At 49.6% G+C, this 22,064-nt stretch overlaps 1 protein-coding gene across 2 annotated transcripts in view; it reads left to right on the top strand.

The window, feature by feature from the left end:
* CAPZB (capping actin protein of muscle Z-line subunit beta) overlaps window positions 1–20,168 on the top strand; it is a 68,617-nt gene extending 48,449 nt beyond the window's left edge. Inside the window, exons 5-10 of one of the 2 annotated variants that reach the window (XM_064730490.1) lie at window positions 5,954–6,095; window positions 6,608–6,724; window positions 14,631–14,696; window positions 16,270–16,346; window positions 17,363–17,475; window positions 19,294–19,537. In XM_064730490.1, the coding sequence (XP_064586560.1) occupies window positions 5,954–6,095; window positions 6,608–6,724; window positions 14,631–14,696; window positions 16,270–16,346; window positions 17,363–17,465 (505 nt within the window). In that variant the 3' untranslated portion in view covers window positions 17,466–17,475; window positions 19,294–19,537. Of the gene's footprint in view, window positions 1–5,953; window positions 6,096–6,607; window positions 6,725–14,630; window positions 14,697–16,269; window positions 16,347–17,362; window positions 17,476–19,293 lie in introns of both variants that reach the window. The other variant, XM_064730492.1, reaches the window with a different exon arrangement.
* Window positions 20,169–22,064: the final 1,896 nt, after the last annotated feature.

Here is a 22,064-nt window from a genome sequence, read left to right as displayed (position 1 = left end):
CTTACTAACTCGGAAGAAGAAGAGCTGAGACCCTTCACGGACCCTACAATAAAGCCATACTCGTGGAACAGCCAGCGTCTTCTGCTTCTCCTCTCTCTGCCGTCTGCTGAAGCCTTAGGCCAAGGGAAAAGCTACCTAGCAAGCAAAGCTGAAATCACAAGAGCTGCCAAATCACTAAGAGCTGAATATCTCCCTGCTTGCTAGGGCTGACCCGCGGCCTTGGTCTGAGAGCGAGCTGGCTTCTGGCACCCAGTCCCCTTGGGGACTGAGCTCTGGAGCTGTAACAGCTTGCATAGGATACGACCAAGCAAGGCTCATTTACCCAGGGACGGCCATGGCAGAAGGGTTTGGGAGCAGGGGGAGATTCCTGCTGGTGATGGGCTCTCCCTCCTGTGGGCACGTCCAGAGTGACCCCTTGTCCTGCTCATGGAGCAGTTTCCAGGTGACTTCTCCAAAGGGATTTGCTCATTCATTTCCATCTGCCAGGAGCAGTGAGATGGGAAGGAAAACATGAGCAGTGCACATTCATTAAATAATGAAAGGTGCTAGAAAGCACAAACTGGGAACTTCTGGGAGACTTTTAGCCTTCAGGATCCCATTGTTTGGGTACTTTGTCCTTCCTTGCAGAGTTCCTGCACTTCACAGCTCTGCTGAGCACTTTGAGTCATCCCACCGTGGTCCAGATGTGCTTTTAAGTACAACTGGCATTGAAGTTACACATACCTAAGTGGATTGGTATGTTTGCTCCAGGGATTTTTGCACCTGTGTATGCTGGAAAGAATTCCTGTAAAATACCTGTACAGAGCCCCCAAGCATAATTTGGGCTGAGTTCATCAAGTGGGGTGCAGAACCCCTGGGCTGTGCACAGACATTTTACCTTCTTCATTTAATTTCTGGGTGGGATTGTGGAAAGGCTGCAGAGTTGTGCTCCTGGGGCCAGGGAAGGAGAGGGGAGCTGTAGATGCCCTGGGCTCCCAGCAGTGTCACATCCTGCTCATTCCTGTCCCCTCATTAAAGGATCCTGAGCCTCAGCACTCACAGCTGGATGGAGGCTACAATTACTGAGGGACAGCTGATCTCCTGAAGAATCTGTTCCTGCTCCTTGAATGTGAGCTTGCAGGGCATTTGTTGAACACCTGAGCAGTGCTTTGGGTTTGATGAAAGGTGGGTTGCTCAAATTTGCCACTTCCTTCATATTTCAGTTGTGATTCCTGTGCTGGCTGGAGGTGACAGGGTGGGAGTTGTCACTTGGCACTCCAGTTCCTGCTCCCAGGAGAGCTGGAATGTGCTTCCTCACCTCAGCATTTAGGAAATGTTTTGGGTTGCTGTGAGACACCAGCTGCTCACGCTGTGACTTCAGTCATTGTCACTCTTGTAAAAACATGTGAGCTGAATGCTCAGTATTTTCCTTTGGGGTAGGATTTTTAAATGCCAGTTTTCTTGGAAGTCTGTTGATGTAAATAGCTGGAGACTTTTCCCTTTCTGTGCTGAACTTCTGGAGCTGGAAGAAATAACTAGGTGACCTTTAGGGAATAAAAGAAAATATATTTTTCTGCTTTAAATAAGGCCAGTTTGAAACCCTGTGCAAGCTTTGGGAAGGTTTCAGAGCCAGGCTGAGGTTCCAGGTGCTGGTGCTTTGGCATCAGGGGGTTGGGAGAGCCATAAGCCACAGACTTTTTGTCTCTGGCTCTCAGCTGCTTACTGGAAAATACACAAATGTTTTTATGGATGAACGATTTGGTTCTGAGGTGTAATTGAAAGTCAGAGCTTGTTTTTATTGCTGTGTGGTGGAAAGTCATTTTCCCCACACAGTGGCCAGGATCTCCTGGTGAGGCTGGGAGGGAGGGATGTTACCAGGAGGGTCATGGGGCCTTGCTGGGCTGTCCTTCAGTGCCAACCCAGAGTGATTGATGTGCCCTCCTTCCCTGAGGGCTGTGCTGGCAGCTGGGGGTTTCCTCCCCTATCACATCCCTCTTGAAGCTGCAGCTTTGTTCTGGCCACAGCCTCTATTTCACGGGCCCAGCTCCTGCTCCTCAGACAAGTTTCCATCCTGTGTCTCCAACTTCAAACACTTCATAAAGCTTTGGATCACTCTTAGCTTAAATATTTTCTTTTATTCTTGCATTTGTAAAGTAGGTCAGTCTTAAGTGTGACATTTTTTGTATAAAACAGCTTTTTCCAGGAGTTCTGTGGTTGATGAGTAACAGATATAAAACCTCAGTGTTTGATCATGACATTAAAACTATAATTGATTTTGAGTGAACTGCTGTTCTGAATTCTGTGAAGAGAATGAATGATTACTTTGGGCCTTTTGCCTTTTAGTCACCTTCCTGGGCAGCCTTATAAAAAGTTATTTTCCCAGAGATGGAGCACTGGCTGTCCTCTCCAAGGACAGGGATGTCACTTGGTCTTGATCATCTTTTGAGGTCCTTCTAACTGAACCCAACTATGATATCATTTATCATAGTTATTAACTATGATATCAGCGTTTTTCTTGTTAACAAATGGATATGACAACCATAAAACAAATTTTCCATTGTTTTATAACAAAGTTTTGTCTGTAGGTGAAGCCTGATTGATCTTGATTGAAACACCCTGGGCTGATGGGTGTCCTTGGGCAGGGAGCAGTGATTGCTCTGCTCTGGAGCTGTCCTGTGAGAATGGTTTGTCCCTTGGGGTGTTTCTGAGGCACCCCAATAGGAATTGCTCCTACTTGAGGCCTCCTGAGCATCCCAAAAGCATCTGCTGGTTGTTTTGGGAGAGTCAGTGCATCCAGGTGGGGGTCGGTCTCTTCTCCCAGGGGATGAGAGGAAATGGCCTCCCAGCTTGTGCCAGCTCCTGGAGGTTTAAGTTGGGTATTAGGGAGAAAAATCAGAGAAAGGGCTGTAAAGCATTGGAGCAGGATGTCCAGGGCAGTGGTGGAGTCCCCACCCTGGAAGTGTTCAGAAAGCCTGTGGGGCTGTGGGTTGGTGCTGGGCTCAAGGTTGGGCTTGGTGACCTCAGAGGGCTTTTCCAGCCTCGAGGATTGTGTGATTGCAGCTCCCAAAGGAGACAGATTGCCTTCTCCAGGCACAGCTGTGCAGGAGGGTCAGGGCAGGGACATCTCAGCAGGACACTGAGGCAGGAGCTGTGTGTGACCCTGGGGCTGTGCTCTGCCTTCTCCATCTGTTTCTTTAACAGAGAAGGTCCCAGTTTGTGCCTTCCCGGGGCCTTTCCCAAGCTGGTTCCTCTCCTGCTTGGATTTTAGTGTGTGCTGCATTTCAGTCCATGGTGAAGGGGTTTCTTGGAGGAAGCCCAGCCCTCCTGTGGCAAATCCAAATCCACCAATGTCAATTTAAATTCCTCCCAATCTATCATCCCGTTTTCTATTATGGACCAATTAGCCTGTGGCACCTCTTTATTTTTATTTAAAAAAAAACAGGAATGTTCCCTCATATCCAGCTGTGACTTTCAGAGGTTCAGAAATCCCACTCCAGTGCTGTTTGAAGGTGAAAGGCAGCACAGTGATCAGTTCTATTTATTCCCTCCCCATGAAGGAGGAGGGGATTTGGGAGCCTTTGGATAATGCATCTCCTGGCGTGCCTTGGATTCAGTCACTGGCATTGTTGCTCCAGCCTCCAGTTCCTGGGCCTGGCCATGGCAGAGCAGCTTTATTGGAAGTGCATGTTGGTATTTAAAACAATATTAATTCTATATTTGATTCATTAGATCTCCAAAGGCACTGAAAGCGTTTCCATGTGTGCGCTGTTGGTTCTGGCGGGAGGTTCCTCACATGGCTTCATGTGGTTTCAGACAACATTTTAGCACATTCTTAAAATACCCACAAAAGCCTTTATGTAAAATCTCATAAAGGTGAACCACATAAAAATGATTTTTTTCCTGTTTCATGTCATTAGGATCAAAGTACAGTAGGTAAGAATAAATTTCCCAAAACCTTGTTTCGGTCCCTCTCTTAATTAATGTTTCATGCTCGTAGCAAGGTCATAAAGTGGGTAATGGGGAAACTGTCTGTGCACACTGCAATGTTCTCAGTGACTGCCAGCTCATTTGGAGTGAATTCACTGATTCTGTAGATGAAAAAGGATATATTATATATATTTTTTGAGAGCAATCTGCCTCTGAGAAGGGACAATAGCTGCTTCTCTCTGGCCTCTGATTCCCACTGCTGAAGGAAGGGTGGCTTAGGTTGGAGCTGAGGTTCACTGCAGGACTGGAATTTAACTGCATGAACCAGAATCCATTTGTGAATTCCCCAGGGGGTGTAAAGAGGCTGTTTGTTGGTTTGTTAGGTTGGAGTTGCCTGCTGGAAGCCTGGCTTCAGTGTGGCTGGGCTTTGCTTTCCCAGTGCTGTGTTACCAGTGCTTGGCAGTGCCCCAGGACAGTGGGTCCTGAGCTGCCTGGGCTGGGCTTGGCCAGGAGAGGCAGAGCCACCCTTTTATTTATTAGAAATAAAAGGCTGTGCTGAGTTTATAGGAAATTATTTACCTGCCCTGAGGTCAGCATTGGTTTGGGTAAAGGTTTGGGTGTCTGCAGTTAAAGGGAATTGGGGCTCTTGGGTGACTCTGCCCTCTGGAAGCAAGGGATTGAGCTGGTCTGTGGGTGCAGGGAATGTGCTGGAAGTGTCACTGGAGTTCACTTGCAGTGCCTTTTCTCCTGCCTGCTGGCAAGGGAGGGGTTGGTGTGCTGTAATCCATGTGCTTGGGGGTAATCCATGCACTCCCAATTGCACTCAGTTGCCTTTTAAGCACCAGTCCCACCTGGAAGGCCCAGGGTTAGGAAGGAGGAAGCCCAGAGTGGGAAGGGCTGATGATTTTTTCACGAGGGATGATTTCCTCTGTGGCAGAAGGAGTGATGGTCACTCCAGGTGTGTGTGACAGGCAGGATGCAGACAGGTTAATCTGCACTCCTGGCTGCTCCTCGTGCCTTTGGATAATGGGATTTTGCCCTCCTGCAGGCAATGAAAGTCTGACTACCAACATTTGGTGTTGTTGATGAAGTTTATGGAGTTTCCTCTCCCCCTTTCACATGATCCTTGTGTGCCATGGTCACCCCTGAGATGTGAGAGTTGTGTGCCATGAAGGAGTTTTTATTCTTCCCTTTTCCTTCATCCTCCTCATGGCTTTGCTAACTTGAGAATGGAAGGGATAAAATGCTGTGGTTGCAATTCCAGTTTTCTAGAAGACAGAATTCCTCCTCTCTTCCAACAGATGGGTTGTTTACCATTATTTTATGAAGTGCATTTCCATCTGCACCAGTGTCACCCAGAGGGAGTGGGGCTCTGCAGATCCCATTTTTCGTTGGTTTTCTGAGTTACTTTCAGCAAAAGACACCTGAGATTGAGGCAGTCTGGCTTTTCTCTAGTTCTCCATACCTGCTGCTGGAATAATAAAACCTCAACAGCATCTCTGCATTTCTGAGATCCTGCTTCCAGTTCAGCTCCCTTCGCAGTAAATCAGTGTCAGCTTCACACAGACTTTGGAGGCAGCAACATAAAGTTACTTACTTGCTCCCTTTTGTCTTAATTAGTGAACTTTGCTGTAAAGAACTTCCAGACTTTGCCAATAGCAAGGGAGAAGAGGGGAAAAAGACCAGATTGTAAAATAAAGCCTTACTCTGAGCCCACTTTGTAGCTCGTGCTTTTACCAGCTGTTGTAGGTAATTGGAATCAGAGGAATTGTTTGCTCAAGTCCTGTAGAAATCTGTAAATAGCTCTGGTTCTCCCCAGACCTTTATTCTCCTTCAGAGACATGTGCAGTTGTTTTGTAATTAAAGTCTGCATTATGAAGTGATTTGAAGTGCTGTGTTTCTGGGTGTGTAACTGGGAGAGTGTGCTGTCCTGAAAGAAAAAACAAATCTGGATTAGGACTTAGAAATTCTGCTTATTTAAGATGATTATTATTGATATCTGACTCTCCTGCTTGCTTTTAACTTGCCTCTGGGTTGCCTCCTGCAGGTATTTTGAAGGTGGAGTCTCCTCTGTCTACCTCTGGGATCTGGATCATGGCTTTGCTGGGGTGATCCTCATTAAGAAAGCTGGAGATGGATCAAAGAAGATTAAGGGATGCTGGGATTCCATCCACGTGGTGGAGGTTCAGGTACAGCCTCTGGGGAGCTGATACACCCCAGTGAAAACAAAACCCAGTTAATTCCAGACAATTAAGGAGCACAGGTGTTCCACTGAACAATGCAAGACTGTGTCAGGCCTGTAAACTTCTTTCCCTTGTTAATTTTTGAAAATGCCCCGAAGCAATTTGGACAGAGATAAGTCAGGGCTGTAATCAAAAAGAATCCCAGAAGAATTGGAAGTATGTTACTTTCTGTGCATGTGATCCCGAGATGTGGGGGTTTTTTTAACATAAAGAGCTACAGATAAATATCACTAATTAGGTAATAAAAACAAGGTATTAGGAGAGTGAATTGCTCTAACTAGATTTGCTTTTGAAAATTAGAGGAGTGAGCACACTTAGAATTGTCTGTAAGAGCCTGTGCTGCATGAGGGGGGTTAGACTTACCTGGCCTGTTGTTGTGGGGTGTGCCAGCCCCCATTTAGCTTTAGGGGGGATTGTAACCTCTGTCTCTGTCCCTCTTTGTGCCCTTGCACGTGCAGGAGAAGTCCAGTGGCCGCACTGCCCATTACAAGCTGACCTCCACAGTGATGCTGTGGCTGCAGACCAACAAAACTGGCTCTGGTACCATGAACCTGGGGGGGAGCCTCACCAGACAGGTAAGGCTGTGTCCTCCTCTCACCTGGGCAGGCACAGAGCCCTGCCTTTGGGAGGTGCTGCACAGACATCTCTGCAGCCCAGTGAGATGGGGAATGCAGTGGGTGATTGCCAGAGAGCCCCCTGAGCTGTGCTTCACACACAGGGGCTTGAAATTAAAAATACAAAACATCCAGCAGGAGTTCAGGCTTGCTGGTAAGTCTCAGTGTGTCTTTTGGTATTCCTGAGTTTTTATTCTTCCATGTGTGTTGCAGATTTTTTTATCTGTAAGATTTGCCCACTTTCTCACTGGAAGATTCCAGCAGGAATATAAAAATACAGGATGACTTCTTTTCTTACTCTCTTTTAAAAGCCAGCTAAACCACTGAGAACAAACCTGTATTTTGCACTGACAGTAAGATTTTTTTAAGGACATCAATTACATGATGTCTTCCTTTAGTGCTTTCTCCCTGCAGTACCAGAACGTTGATTTTAAAAAATCTAAAAAAGTAAGAGAAGTCTGTCCTGAACATCTGGGGGTTTTGTGCCAGCATTAATGGCTCTGTCTGCCTCCTGAGAGCTGCTTTGCAGCAGGGAGGTTTCAGCAGGCCCTGGCAGGCAGGATGTGCTGAGCTGGGTGCCTTGGCTGGGCTGCTCTGCCCTCACCTGCCAGGGCTTCTCCTCCCGCTGACGGGCTGGGCTTGCTCTGGGCTCTGCAGAGTAATAAATGTGCAGGACAGGAGGCACATTGTAAGGTCAGGAGTGACTGGAGAGATTGGCAGCAGCTGAAACTCCTTTATGAGCCTTCCCAGGGCAGGCTGGGGCTTTCCATACAAAGGACAATGCAGACTCTGTTCAAAACCTCCTGGTTCTGAGCAGCTTTGAGCCAGGTGAAGCCAAGGAGGGTCTGGGATTGCAGAGAGGGACTGAAGCTGGGTTAGTCTTGCACAGCTTGCCCCAGCCTGGGTGATTTTTCTTTCCATGTTGTTGACATTGAAGATGTTGATGGAAAAGCAAGTGAAGGAAAAAAGGCATCTGGAGACAGTTTTGAGCCTTTTGTTGACTCTTTTTGCAGTAATTACACCCGAGTTATGGTGACCCGGACAAATATTTAATCCCAGCCCTGCTGATGCTGGAAATGGGAGCTGTGAAGTGCAGGCCAAGGGCTTGACTCTGGCCATGGCCCTGAGCACAGCTGGGCCAAGGCAAACAAGGGCTGTGCACAGGGCTGTCCTCAGTGCACCTTGGCCTGAGTGCTGGCCCTGCTTTGCTTTGACTTTCCTGTCCAGGCTGCAGGGGGACATTGATGCCTCTGCCATCCTTCCACAGCAGAACCTTGGGTGCAGATGTGGTGCAGATGTGGCAGGAGCAGTGCTGGGGGAGGATGCACAAACAGGGGCCTGGGGCACATCCCAGCCTGGGCTCTGACAGGATCCTGCAGGGCACTGGGGACTGGAACTGCAGAAACTTCACCTTTCATTACCTGCAGAAACTTCACCTTTCATTACCTGCCCTCTCCACACTGCCTGCAGCTGTTCTGGGTGAGGAGGAGCTGTTTGTCCCCAGCTGAAGTTCACCTGCAGCTGGACTGAGCTCCTGAGTGCAGTGTCACCCTGGTTTTTTAAGATTTTCTAAGCCTTCTGATGTTGACATTCTTGTAGTGAACTTTCTCACTTTACACTTTCTGTAAATAACTCATTGGTTTGCATTCCTTTATGGAGGAGGAGAAAGTGGATGGAGTGTTGGTCTGTCCAGTGTCATTGGAGAGGTGGCACTGTCACCCTCCAATCCACTGTCACTCTTAGAAAACTCTAAATGTTAGAGTCAGAAAATAAACTTCCCTTTTTTCTTCACCTTGAGAACAGCAGTGTGGGCTTGTGTTCTCTCATGTCCTATAGTGACAGTGCAGGGTTTGGGCTTGGCTCTAAATCCAGTGTGCCACATCACCCATGCTCTGCAAGTTTTACTTCTCCTTTTCTGATCAGCCTTTCATGCAGCCTGCAGCAAAATGAGCCACCAAGAGTTGGTTTTAGTTTCCTCTTGAACTGTTGCAGTTTCACTATGACAGGTATCAGTGATGTTTTGATAAAACTTTGTCCATGATAAATTTACATCATGGTTTTGGTCACATCAGCATTTGCTTGGCCACCTTTGATCGTAACTGAGAGCAGCAGATGTGTCTGTGCTTGGGAGGAAGCTGTTGAGGTGTTGCTCACAGGGGATGGCACAGCAGCCTCAGGGCTCTGCTCAGAGCCAAAAGCTTTGGTTCCTCCACACCCCCTGTGGCCTCCTGGCTGCAGGCAGGGCATTGCTGGGTTTCCATCCAGTGCTGAGGGAGGATTGACTGGCCTGGTGGCCAGAGGAGCAGCTCAGGGGGTGCCACGTGCTGGGGCTGCGCTTGGAGCTGCAGTGGGGCTCTAGGAAAAGCTTTTCTGCAGGTGAGATTGCTGCCCTGCACCCACACAGGGGGTTCTGTTGCCTTTGTCAAGGCCATTTGGAAAAGCTCTGCCTGTAGGGCTCCACTTGGGCTGTTCCTAAATGTTGCACTCAGTTTTGAGAAGGATTTTTCCTCTCAGGGCCCTGTGTTGTTGCTGTGGCTGCCCCTGGATCCCCAGGGGTGCCCAGGCCAGCCTGGATGGGGTTTGGAGCAGCTGGGACAGGGAAAGGTGTCCCTGCCATGGCAGGGGTGGCACTGGATGGGATTTGATCCTTCAACCCAAACCATTCCAGGGATTCTCTTGGAGTGTTCCTGCTTGGGGCCCTGTGCTGGTCCCTCCTGGGCAGATACAGAGCTCACATCCCTGGCCTGTGTCTGCTTTATTTTATACACTGGGAGTTGACATCTCCCTTCCAGTGCCTTGAACTGCTTTCCCTTGATTTCCCCAGTTTTTGTCTGCTACAATAAGAGTTGTCTCTGTTTCTAGGAAGAAACAAACATTTTACATTTGTCAGTGGAGAGAATAAGGAAAGGGGGAGACATAGAGGATTCAGTTTTGGGAAGCTGAAAACTCCCCTTGGTGTAATTTTAATTTAGTTGACCTGGTGCATTTTGGAATTTCAGGCTTTGGCTGTATCAGTTCAATTACAGAATTTCAGATTCTGTCCTGATGCAGTAGAGCAGTGGGTCTTTATACACACACAGGGGTGTGCAGCACAAACCCTGGGTGCTGTCACATCCACTCCTTTGTACAATTTACCTGTATAAAGGTTGATACAGGTTTATACACACACAGGAGTGTGCAGCACAAACCCTGGGTGCTGTCACCTCCACTCCTTTGTACAATTACCTGTGTGCAGAATTGCTTCATGTGTGTGCAGGGATTCATTTACCTGCAGGGAGTGAGATCAGTTCTTAGCCAGCTCCAGGCACTCAGGATCCATGGATTGTAATTCTGCCCTGAAAACTTTGGGACAGTTAAAGCTGAGGTGACACTGGAAGCTCATTATGTCCTGGCTGCAGAGTGTGGCAGAGCCTCCCCTTTGCCCAGGGGGTTTGGCTGGAATTTTTAGGAAGAAATGTTGTTCTACATCAACAGTGCCAGAGAGGAGCAGGGCTTGCAGGGAAATGAAACGTGCCAGCAGCTTTTCAATTACCTTGCAGTTCTCTGGGGACTGCAGGTACCTCCCAGCCCTGCTGATTGAGGCCAGATGTGTGGCAGATGTTGTTCCCTGGCAGCTCTGTGTGTGCCTTGGAGCCGCTCGTGTCGCTCACACTCGGGGCTGTCCTTGGGCTGCCCTTTGTGGGGGCAGAGCAGCTGTGGGATCTGCTTGCCCTGTGCACAGGAGGTGGGGAGGGTCCCCTTTCCTGCAGGCTGGCAGCCCTGCACTGTGCTGAGGGCTCTGCAGCCCCTCCTGGCAGCAGCAGCCCCAGCAGGTGCCTCCCCAAGGTGTCCCTGCACAGAGCCTGGCTCTGAGTGTGTGAGCAGGACCTTGGCTCCATCCTGGAGTTTATTTACGTGGGGAGAGCTGGGAAAGGGAGGATGTAAAGTCACAGGGAACTCAATAGAGGAACTGAAAGAATCCATTCCTGAGGACGGTGATGATGAGGAGGAGGCTGATTCCTGATTGCTGGGATTTGGGATGGAGGCAGCACAGAGGTTGATTTTTGAACTTAGAACACTCTCTAGTGAGGGCAGAAGGTTTTGCAGAGCTGGATGAAGGCTGGACTGTGCAGACAGAGCAATCCCTGGCCTGGCATCTGCTGCTGCTCAGTGAAACCCCAGCAGAGCCATTCTCCATTTATCATCCAGGAAATCCCTGTGCTCAGCAATCAGGACATCCCACCGACTTCCAGATGTTGTAACTTTGTTTTTCCACCACTGGGATCTTCTTGTGATCCTTGAGCTCCCCCTCAGCAGCTGCAGTGCCCTGGAGTCTCTGTAGTGCAGGGACAGCAGGGATGTGCTGCCAGGGCCTGTCCAGGGAATTATTTCTGCTCACTTCTCCATCATGAGGGTGGGCAGGCCCTGGCACCCCCAGGCTGCCCCTGGATCCCTGGCAGTGCCCCAGGCAGGCTCAGAGCCACTGGGACAGGGGAAGGGGTCCCTGCCACGGCAGGGCTGGCACTGGGTGGGCTCTGAGCTCCCTGTGGATCTCACAGAGGTTCAGTTCTGTAATAAATGAGAGGAAGGGAGCAGAGCAGTGAGGGCAGGTGAGGTTGTGCAGCATGCCCAGGTTTGCCCATGGTTTTGCCTGGACAGATTGGCAAAGGGAATGGGAAATTTGGTTACACTGGTGAGAGCAGATCTCTCTGGAGGGGTGGGCTCAGTCCTCAGCTGATTCCTGCAAAGCTGCAAGCCCTGCAGAGATCACAGCCTGCACTGACTGCGTGTAGTTTGAAATGAGTGCTGGAGGGGCAGGCCACATTTTGCCTTACTGATATCCAAATAATTCCACATATTTTCCACCTGGAGCCTTCAGCCTGCCTGTGGCTTTGGGAGCCCTTGGCACACATTGCTGTTTGTGTTTCATTAAAGGGATTTTCACTCTGCTCCGTGGCCAGAGCAGCTGTGGGTGTTGTTGGCTTTCCAGAGCAAAATGAAGGATGAGTTCCCTTCTACCTTTGCTGGTATTTTCAGACACTTTCACAATGAAACAAAGTGTTTATCCAGCTTAAACGTCCCTCTTCATATTATTCCTCCAAATAATGTTTACAGAAAGCCCAGGCAGCTGCTTCATTCCGTGCAGGGAACATCCCAAGGGAGCAGGGAGCCCAGAGCAGTGAGATTAGTGAGGGTCCCTGTGGGTCAGCCTGGAGCAGAGGGCTGGGGCAGCCAGGAGAGGAACCAGGGCCTGGGGCTGCTGCAGGAGAGCTGGGACTGGGCTGGGATAGAGCTGGGACTGGGCTGGGACTGGGCTGGGATAGAGCTGGGACTGGGCTGGGATTGGGCTGGGACAGGGCTGGGATAGAGTTGGGACAGAGCTGGACTGGGCTGGGACTGGGGCTGGGCTGGGATAGAGCTGGGACTGAGCTGGAACTGGACTGGGATTGGGGCTGGACTGGGCTGGGACTGGGCTGGGACTGGGCTGGGACTGGGCTGGGACTGGGCTGGGACTGGGCTGGGACTGGGCTGGGACTGGGGCTGGGACTGAGCTGGGACTGGGCTGGGACTGAGCTGGGACTGGGCTGGGACTGGACTGGGATTGGGCTGGGACTGGGCTGGGACTGGGCTGGGATAGAGCTGGGACTGGCTGGGAGAGCTAGGGACTGGCTGGACTGGGCTGGGACTGGCTGGGACTGGGCTGGGACAGGGCTGGACTGGGCTGGGATGGCTGGGACTGGCTGGACTGGCTGGACTGGGCTGGACTGGGCTGGGACTGGGCTGGACTGGGCTGGGACTGGGCTGGACGGGCTGGACTGGCTGGACTGGGCTGGATTGGGCTGGGACGGGCTGGACTGGGCTGGGATAGAGCTGGGACTGGGCTGGAACTGGGCTTCTGCTGGGTTTGGCTGAGCCCAGCAGGCAGTGGGCAGTGCCAGAGGGAGGATGAGCTGATGTTCCTGGGAGGATGAGGATGAGCTGATGTTCCTGGGAGGATGAGCAGCTCCTGAACTCAGCCTGCAGAGGGAATTTCCCCTCAGAGCAAGCCCAGCTTTATTTAAGCAGCAGAAATGCTGCTGCTGCCTGAGCAGTGCCAGCCACAGGAAGGAACCTTTAAAAACCCCAACAACTCAACAAAACCCAACTGTTTGTAGGACATGGCTGATCCTGACTCTGCACTCCATTAAACAGCCTCTTGTAACATCTGGCCTTCCAGAGCACATAAAAATGTTTTCCTTCTGGCAGCAGTTTTTATGGAGATGTAATAATATACGGAGGTTTTTATTAAAAAAAAAAATCTATTTTCAGATTCTGCTCCTTAAGCAGAGCTGGGCCTGCCCAGGTGTGAGGAGGCAGGCAGGGAGCCCGTGGCAGTGCCTGCCCCTCTGCCCCAGACTGGGGCACTTTGCTGAGGGTTCCAGCTCCCCATGGGTGTGTTTGTGTGGGTCAGGTCTGCACTGTCCCTGCAGTGCTGCTGGAGCCTTCTCCAGGCAGTGTCTCCATTCCATGGAACAGTCTGAAGGCAGAATGAAACGTCCTGCTGCTCCTTCTCCCCCTCTCCCAGGTTACCCTTTGCCTTCAGGGGTCCAGTTAAATTACACGCTTCCCCAAGCCTGTTCCAGCCTTGGCTTATTAGAACAAACCCGTGGCTGGCCCAGGTTTTAAACTGTGCCCTGAGGGAGGGATAGGAGCAGATGGATGAGAGAATTCAGTGGGATTAGTGAAACCCTTTGAAGAGTGTTCTTCCCGCTGCATTTGTCTCCCAGTTTTGTTTTCTTGCTGTCTCAGCAAATCCTGCTGAGGTTCCTGATGTTCACAGTTCAGCACTTGGCTGTGTCCTGGCCACAGGGGCTGGGCAGGATGGACTGAGCACACTGAGGAAACCCAGAGCAGCACAGGAATATTTGTGTGTCTGTGTCCTGACCCCCAGGGCAGCACTGACTCTGACCCTCATCCATGGAGAAAGTCTCCCAGACTTCAAGATAGACTGGAATCCACAAAAGTGGGAAATAGGTTATAAAGAGCAGTGCAGGTGTATCACTGGGTGAGAAATTGAGGTTTTGGGGTTTTTAGTGTGTTGTGGATGGCAGCAAGATGGAGGGCACAGGGTGCTGTCCTGGGTTTCTTCTTCCTCCTTCTCCATGGGTTTGGGTGGCATTTTGTAATTGGGCAGAAAAGTTCCCACTGGGGGCTCTGTGGGATCAGTTATTGGGTTAAAAGGGAAAATAATCCAGGTGTCAGTTCTTAATTGGACAGTTTAGTCTTAAAAGCCCTTGTACCAAGAGATTGTTGGCCATTTTGTGCCTTCTAATGAAAAGCTGCTGAACTCACAGTACTGAGACTGTTTCACTGATCAGAAATTATAATAAACACCTGAGTGTGAACATGAATTACTGACCCAAGTGCCTTCAATGCAGAGGCAGGGAAGCCCAGCACTGGTGCCCCCAGAGCACACAGGCCATGGCAGGGCAGGGCTGGGGCTCCATCAGGCACAGCCAGAGGGAACCAAGGGGATGCAGCAGCTGCAGCTCCCAGTGCTGCTGTTGGGCTGGGAGATCTCAGCTGCCTCAGAGCTGGCTCCTGCACTGGGGCTGTGCTGTCTCTGCACTGCTGAGTTGTCCCAGCTCTGAATTTCCCCTGCAAAGGACACCTGGCTGTTCTGTGGTGGGGAGGGGGTGCCTCTTGTGGCCCTCTCTGCAGCAGGGGCTCTTTCCATTCCTGGCTTTCCATTCCCCACATCTCCCCTGCCAGCCTGTGCCTGTGGTGGGTGCTGGGGTTTCTCAGCCCCTTCTGCTGTGTGTGCACGTGGGGCAGGGGGTGATTCCCCTGTCCCAGCCCTGCCCTGCCCAGGTGCCTGTTCTGGATGGATCTGTGCTTTCCTTTGCAGATGGAGAAGGATGAGACCGTGAGTGACTCCTCCCCACACATAGCCAACATCGGCCGCTTGGTAGAGGTGAGTGCAGCTTCTCTGCCCACAGCTGCTCCCATTCCTTGAGTTTTGTTACTGATAACTTAGTGATTCCTGTTGTTGCTGGGTGTGTGGTGGCTCAGTGCTGCTCCTTCCATCCCCCCCAGCTGTCTGTGGGTACAAAGCCACCCCAAAGCCGCCCCTTGGCTCCTGCTCAGCCCTGCAGTGCTGAGAGAATGGGTGTTCCCTTCCTGAGCACCAGCGAACAACTTCCTGCCCTCACATTTGCTTTTGCAGCCACTTCTGGGGGGAATTGAGTCAGGTTGCTACAGCACTGTCCCTTGGGCTGGAAGTTCAGTGTGTGTCAAGTGCTTATGAATCCCCCTGGAACTGGTTTAGTTTTGGGTTTTGTGGCAGCTCTCAGCCCTGAAGCTCAGCACAAGGAGTGCTGAGAGCTGCTCACAGGGTGCAGCACCATTTGCTGTTTCACTGCCCTGTCCTGACTGAGGGTGTTCCAGATTTCCTTCATTGTTATGGCCAAGAAAGGAGGAAATTCTCAATTTTGATGCATTTATAAGGAACTGGGAAATTAAAGAAAGGCAGCTGCTTATTTTTTAATCCCTTTTTAAAATTGTTTGCTTGAGTGAAAGCAATGAAAAAAAAGCTGCTTTGTTACAAGATCTCTCTCAGAGCTTGTAAAGAACAAGTCAAGGATTCCGAGTCACCCTGAGCACAGAGCTCTGGGTTATCCTGGAGGACTGGCCGGGCTCCTGCAGCCGTGCAGGGCCAGGGCAGGCTGGGCTGCTGCATTTCCCTCTGCAGAGCTGGGCAGAAGCTGCCCTCTGGTGGTGCACGGAGCTCCCATCGCTGGGGAGAGCAGCAGCACAGCCCTGAGGGGTTTGCTGGGCCCCGGGACCAGGCAGGAATTGAGAATCTGACTCCATGTTCTTAGAAGGCTAATTCATTATTATATGATATATGATATGATATATTATATACTATATTATTACATTGTAATTATATTATATTATATTAATTATATTATATTATATTATATTATATTATATTATATTATATTATATTATATTATATTATATTATATTATATTATATATATCATATATCATATCATATTATATTGTGTTATATTGTATTGTATTATATGCTAAAACTATACTAAATAATAGAAAAAGGATACAGACAGAAGGTTACAAAGAATGATCATGAAAACTTGTGACTGTCTCCAGAGTCCTGACACAGGTGATGGTGATTGGTCATTAATTCAAAACAATTCACATGAAACCAATCAAACAGCACCTGTTGGATGAACAATCTCCAACCACATTCCAAAGCAGCCAAACACAGGAGAAGCAATCAGATCATTGTTATTTTCATTTTTCTCTGAGGTTTCTCAGCTTCCCAGGAGAAGGAATCCTGGCAAAGGGATTTTTCAGGAAATGTGGCAGTGAGAAATCCCCAGTGCTGGGATGGGAGCAGGGGCTGGGCCAGGGCTCTGTGGGCTCTGAGAGCTGGGATTGCTCAGAGTGACCCCGGTGCTGCAGCAGCCCAGACAGAAATCTGAGGGCACTGAAGAGCTGCTGTGCTGTTTTCTTTTCCAGGACATGGAAAACAAAATCAGAAGTACACTGAATGAGATTTATTTTGGAAAGACAAAGGACATCGTGAATGGGCTGAGGTAAGGGACCTGCAGTGGCTGGGGACCCTTTGCATCCCTGCAGGTTTTCCCCTCCCTGTGCTCTGGGACAGTTTTTGTTGTGTGGAGTTCAGGGAACTCTTCTGTTGCAGAAATCTGAAGCAATGTTTTAATCCCTTGTTTCCTCACCAGGAGCCAAACAGCCCAACTAACACTTGTATTTCTGGATTATTTTTCATTTGTTTTATTCTTCACAGTCCTTAAATTCTGTCTTCTCTTTCTACTGTCCTTAAAAATAGTCCCAGAATTAAGTCATGACACGAGTGGTTTGTGGTATTTAGAGTTTGTTTTAAATTCTGTCGTTCTCTCAACACCACTGGCCAAAATACAGTGTATGAGAAGAGATTAAATTCCCTGTGCCTTTCTGTGGGGAAACTGTGCTGTGCTGTTCAGCCCCTGCTCATTCCTGGACAGGAACTGGCCATGGAAATCCCAAGCTGGTGATTCTTATGCTCACAGAGGAAATCACTGTGATGCCAAATCACTTCATTCCAAAGTACAGAGAGAGCTCCCAGCACAGTGTGGTAATGTAGAATAACCAAAGGGCACAAATAAATAGGGCTCTGCTCTTCCCTCACACACTGAGATGTGGAAGAAGAGAGAAGAATGGTGTTAATTCAATACTGGTGCTGCTGTAGGGGCAGAGCAGGACCTGTGGGAAGGTTCTGGGCTCTGCCCCAAGCCCAGGTCAGACCAGCCTCAGTTTCCTTTGTGCTGAGCAGGGTTTAGCCAGGAAGCTTTAATCACACCAGAGGGAATCTGTGATGGAGCCTTTCTCTTGTGAGTGTTGCCTGGAGCTGCTGTGGTTGATCTCTGCTGTGTCCCCATCCCTGTGTGCAGGAGCCCCCAGAGCCCCTCCAGCCTTCCCTGCTCCTTCTCTCCTGTGTGTGTGTCCCCTTCTCCTCCCTGCAGCTTCCCAGGCCCCAGCTCTGTGTTACCAAGTTCTTCTGACTGTTCTTTTCCCTGTTTGCTCCCTGGTTTCCCACTGCTCTCTGTAGATCTATCGATGCTATTCCTGACAACCAAAAGTATAAGCAGTTGCAGAGGGAACTTTCTCAAGTGTTGACCCAGCGCCAGATCTACATCCAGCCTGATAACTAAACCAATCCAGGTACCCCTGCTGCCTGTGAGGTGTGAGCCAGCACTAAACCAGGACTCACCAGCCCAGCCCCTGCATGGTAACGGGAAGAACTAACCCCTAATCCCACAGGGAGCAGCCAGCCCGGCCTCCTGGGGCTGCCTCAGTGCTGGGCTCTGTTTTCCGTGTTTCCTCCTCCCTCATGGAATCCTCCTGGGGCTGCCTCAGTGCTGGGCTCTGTTTTCAGTGTTTTCTCCTCCCTCGTGGAATCCTCATGCTCGGAACTGGGGCAGGATTTCCCACTTTGGCCTCTGGCTTGGGAGCAGGAAAGGAGCACGTGGAGTGCTGTGGGATTGGGCTGATTCCATCCAGCATTCCCAGGCCTCTCTCCCTTGGGCACCAGCAGTTTTTACACCTGTGGTATTCCACTTCCATGAAGAAATTCCCTGTAATCCCAGTGTGCTCCCTGCAGAGTGAAATCCTGGGAGTGTCACAGTTTGGAAATAAAAAGATTCTGGTTCTTGCCATGAGTTCAGAGTAAAGGTGTGCTCACCCACACACCTTCCCCGTGAGCCTGCTGGGTTTGAGCTGCCCTGGAGCTCAGTCCTGCTCAGGCTCACTCGGCCATGGGCAGCCTCCCCTGCTCGTGCTGTGCTCGTTGCTCTGGAGCTCTGAGGGTCAGGGCAGTGACTAACCTGAGCCTCCTTAACCTTCCACTCCCATTCCTAACAGTTCCAGATGTTCTTTCATCTGACAAAGGGGGAAACTCACTATTTGTTGGTAGTGGCCAAGAACCACTTCTTCAGCCTGTGACAAATGCAAATATAAATGTCTATGGTTTTATTAAAGCAGCAGAAGTCTCCAGAGACAAGAGAATGGAAATACTGTTACAAAAATGGTTGGAAAATCACCACCACAAAGAGCAGCCTTGTTTACAGGAGACAGCAATCAGGGAAAAGGAGGTTGCTCTGAATCACAGAATCCCAGACTGGTTTGGGTTGGAAGGGCCCTTAAAGCCCATCCAGTTCCAGCCCCTGCCATGGGCAGGGACCCCTTCCACTCTCCCAGGTGCTGTAAAGGCTGTGAAATGTGATTTAGGTGGGGAGAAATCCTGCCCAGCTGCATCCTACCACTTCTCTGTGGTGGCCACTCTGGAAAAGTTTGGTCCTGGATAGAACCCATTCTATCAATTTATTTAAGAGGGGCCTTTTTAAAAGTGGAAATTTCTCATTGTCTTATTGAAATCAGAGGTTCCTCCACAGGCATCTCCCAGGGCAGCGATCCCAGGTGATTCCTGACAGGTGGAGCTGTTCCTCTGTACTTCAGGCAAAGGGAATCCCTGCAATAACCCTGTGCCAGTGTCTCTGTTCTTCTTCAGCTGCTTTGATCACTCATTCCTTGGGGAAGGTACAAACAAGGCAGATTTGAGAGCAGAAGCTCCAGCTGCCATTTCCAGCGGTGCAGAGGCTGCTGTGGGTTCTGGGGTGGCCCTGGGTGAACAGAAGGGTCAGAGCTCCCCAGCCTGGCCCCTCTCTGGCTGGGGCTGGGTTCCCCCTGGCCCTGGGGGCAGCAGGAGCTGTGACCCCGTGGCTGTGTGGGATGCTGGGCTCTGCAGGCTGGGACAGAACCGTGGGACTCTGCTGCGGCAGCCGGGGCTGAGCGGAGCTGCTGGGGCAGCCGTGGGTGCCTTCCCAGAGTGAGTTTGGCTTTGTGTTCCCAGTGCTCATTTCATCTCTGCTTCCCGGCTCCAGCAGGAGAGCTGAGCCTGGCTCAGGGGCTTCTCCTTCCTCCTGACTCCAGCTCTGCTCCCAGCCCTGCCCTGCCTCTGACCCCCTGTCCTTCCTCCCACAGGTCTGTGCAGACTTTTGCAGACAAATCAAAACAAGAAGCTCTTAAAAACGACCTGGTGGAGGCTTTGAAGAGGAAGCAGCAAAGTTAAAGTCCTGTCAGTGCTAACCAGCCATGCCATGCACTCGTTAGATTCCTTTCCTAGAGAATCATCCCTGCCCTTTTCTGTTGGTCACGTCACGATTTGCATCCAATACTCTCCATGCAGCGCCATCCTCTCCCCATGAATAAAGCTGTACAAACTTTTTCAGTCTCTGAGGCCTACTTTGCACCACATTTTACTATTAAACCTTAGGCTATGTTCCTGTAGAAGTCCATGTATTATTTTTTTTTTCTCCTCCCCCCTTTCCCACCCTCCCCCATTTATAAGCATCACCACAGATCACTGTCTGTCTTTTCCTCCCTCACCCCCTCCTGCCTTTTGTTACATTGGTGTAAAAAATGTAAAACAAAAATTTATTAAATACTGTGGTGTGTGAAAGAGGAAGAACTGGAAAAACAAAAAAAAAAAGAAAAAAAAAAAGAAAAATAATCTATTCCACGTATGTTTGGGGGCTGGGCACAGGGGCTGGCTGGAGGGAGGGAGGGAAGAGAGGCTGTTCTGGGGGTTGTACAATACTGAGTAACCCAGATGTGCAGGAGATGGTGATTTCGAGACCTGCTGAAAGTTCTGCTCTTCTATAGCCTGGTTCCAAGGCGCTTTTCTGTCAATTTTTATGGAATGCAAAAGGGGTTTTTGTTTTGATTTTTTGTTTTTTTTGTAAAGCTTAAATTGAATCTACATCTGATACTTGAGCCTCCATACTAAAAAATGGAAAAAAAATAAAAGGAAAAAAAAAAGACTAAAACAATAAAAACAACAAAAAAAATCCCAGGAAGATGTTTGTGTGATCGTGTCCTCTTTGTTTCTCTTTCCCTCCTTGTGGGGTTCCTTGGGGTTTGGTTTTTTGTCCCACTCCAGAAATGTTTGTGTGGAAGGGGGTGTGATGTCCCCTTCCACATGATGTTTATATTTATATATAAGTGTATATATAAACAAATTCTTCCTTATGGCAGAGATTTTTTGCCCAGGTTTAGGAAAAGCCAATATGTGATAATTATTCAGTGTTGTGAGTGGCAGAGATGAGGGATTTGCTCATGGTTTGGATTAAAACAGGATCTGAATTGTTCCACAGGACAGGAAATGCTGCTGCTCCAGGATGAGGTGAGCAGCCCCTGTGCCTGTGAATCTGGAGGGGCAGAATTGTGAATTCTTTTCTATTGCCAGGGCAAAACCATCCTGCAAACCCACTTTCAGTTTCAGCCAACTGAGTTACCTTGCTGCACTTTCTTGCTTTGGTTTTCAGTAATGTATATATAAATGTGGATAATTGGAAAAAGAATTAAAGGGGAGAAGTCTTACAAATTTCCTCAACACAGGACCCACATTTTGTTGTCCATCCTATGCAGCTGCCTGAGATAAAGGCTGTTTGCAAAGAGAGATGTGGGAAATGTGAGGTTTGCTGACTCTTGAGCAGGCCCATAGAAGTGCTTGAAATGTGAAGAGAAAATGCCCTGAAATGTCTGAAATCCTGCAGCAAACTGTTCCTGAATTTTGGAGGAATCTTTGGAAAAGTGCCATCTTCCTAGACTCTATCAGTCTCCTGGGGAACAATTTGGCCCTAAAACAGGAACAGCCCCTAACCCCAACACACGTGCTGGGGTGCAGGGTGGGTTTTTGGGATCCCAGCACCCAGCAGGGCATCCCCACCCAGAGCTCTCTCCCACCTGCCAGGTTTAGGAACTGGCTCACCTTTGGTCCAAGCTCATCCCCAGGAGCTGTGAATTAACCCAGTAAAAACTCACTCACTTGTTTCAAAGGGAGAGTGTAAAATCCATTTCCTTTCTGAAGACAGCTGGGTCAGCCCCAAGAACTGCCCAGTTTGTGTTTCCATGAAGCTGCAGCTGCAGCACTGAGCAGCTGAAATCCCATTTATGTGAGATCCATGGATTGGTGTCCTCAGTGTGAGGACAAGGCAGAGGAACTTCCTTGGGAAGGACAAATGGCATGGACTGGCTGAGCAATCATAAATTAATGATAAAGCCAAAAGGGACACAATGCTGGATATCAGGAGGGGAGCTGGAGGGGAAAGGGAAGCAAAAGGAAGAGCTGATAGGAACTGCAGGAAAAGGAAAGCTCTGGTTTTCACAAGCTGTGAATGTTTTCCTGAAGGGTCTCCAATCTTTGGTTGCTTTTCCTCATTTTCCCAGGGAGAATGAGCTGCTCATCCCCAGCAGAGGAGCTCAGCCCAGAGGGAGCCTGGCTACAGCTCCACTGTCTCCTGCTGGGCACACAGCTCCTCCCAGCCCTGCCCAGCCTGCTGACCTCCCCTGCTCCAGGAGGGAGCACTGGCTGAGCTCAGGGCCCCCAGAGGGGATAAACCCACCAGTGTTGCAGATAAACTCATCAGTGTTGCAGATAGACTCAACAGGTTGAGGATAAATTCATCAGAATGAAGAAAAATTTATCAGAATGAGGATAAACTCATCAGACTGAGGATAAATGTGTCAGGTTGATAAATTCATCAAGGATAGAGGGCAGGAACTGAAAAGCAGAGTGAGCAGCTCTGCTCTTCTGCTGGGGAACAGCAATGGAGCAACTTCCCCAAGGAATGCATGCAATTAAAACATGGGTGAGGCAAAGAATGAGAAGTCAGAGATGTGGGACTGTGAGACTCATTAGGAAAGAGGCAGGAGCTGCCAAGTAAAGCAGCAAAATGAAACCAAGGCAGGCA

Source organism: Zonotrichia leucophrys, chromosome 21 (assembly GCF_028769735.1).
Source record: "Zonotrichia leucophrys gambelii isolate GWCS_2022_RI chromosome 21, RI_Zleu_2.0, whole genome shotgun sequence".
In the NCBI taxonomy this organism is placed as follows: Eukaryota; Metazoa; Chordata; class Aves; order Passeriformes; family Passerellidae; genus Zonotrichia; species Zonotrichia leucophrys.
This window is presented reverse-complemented; position numbering and strand designations above follow the sequence as displayed.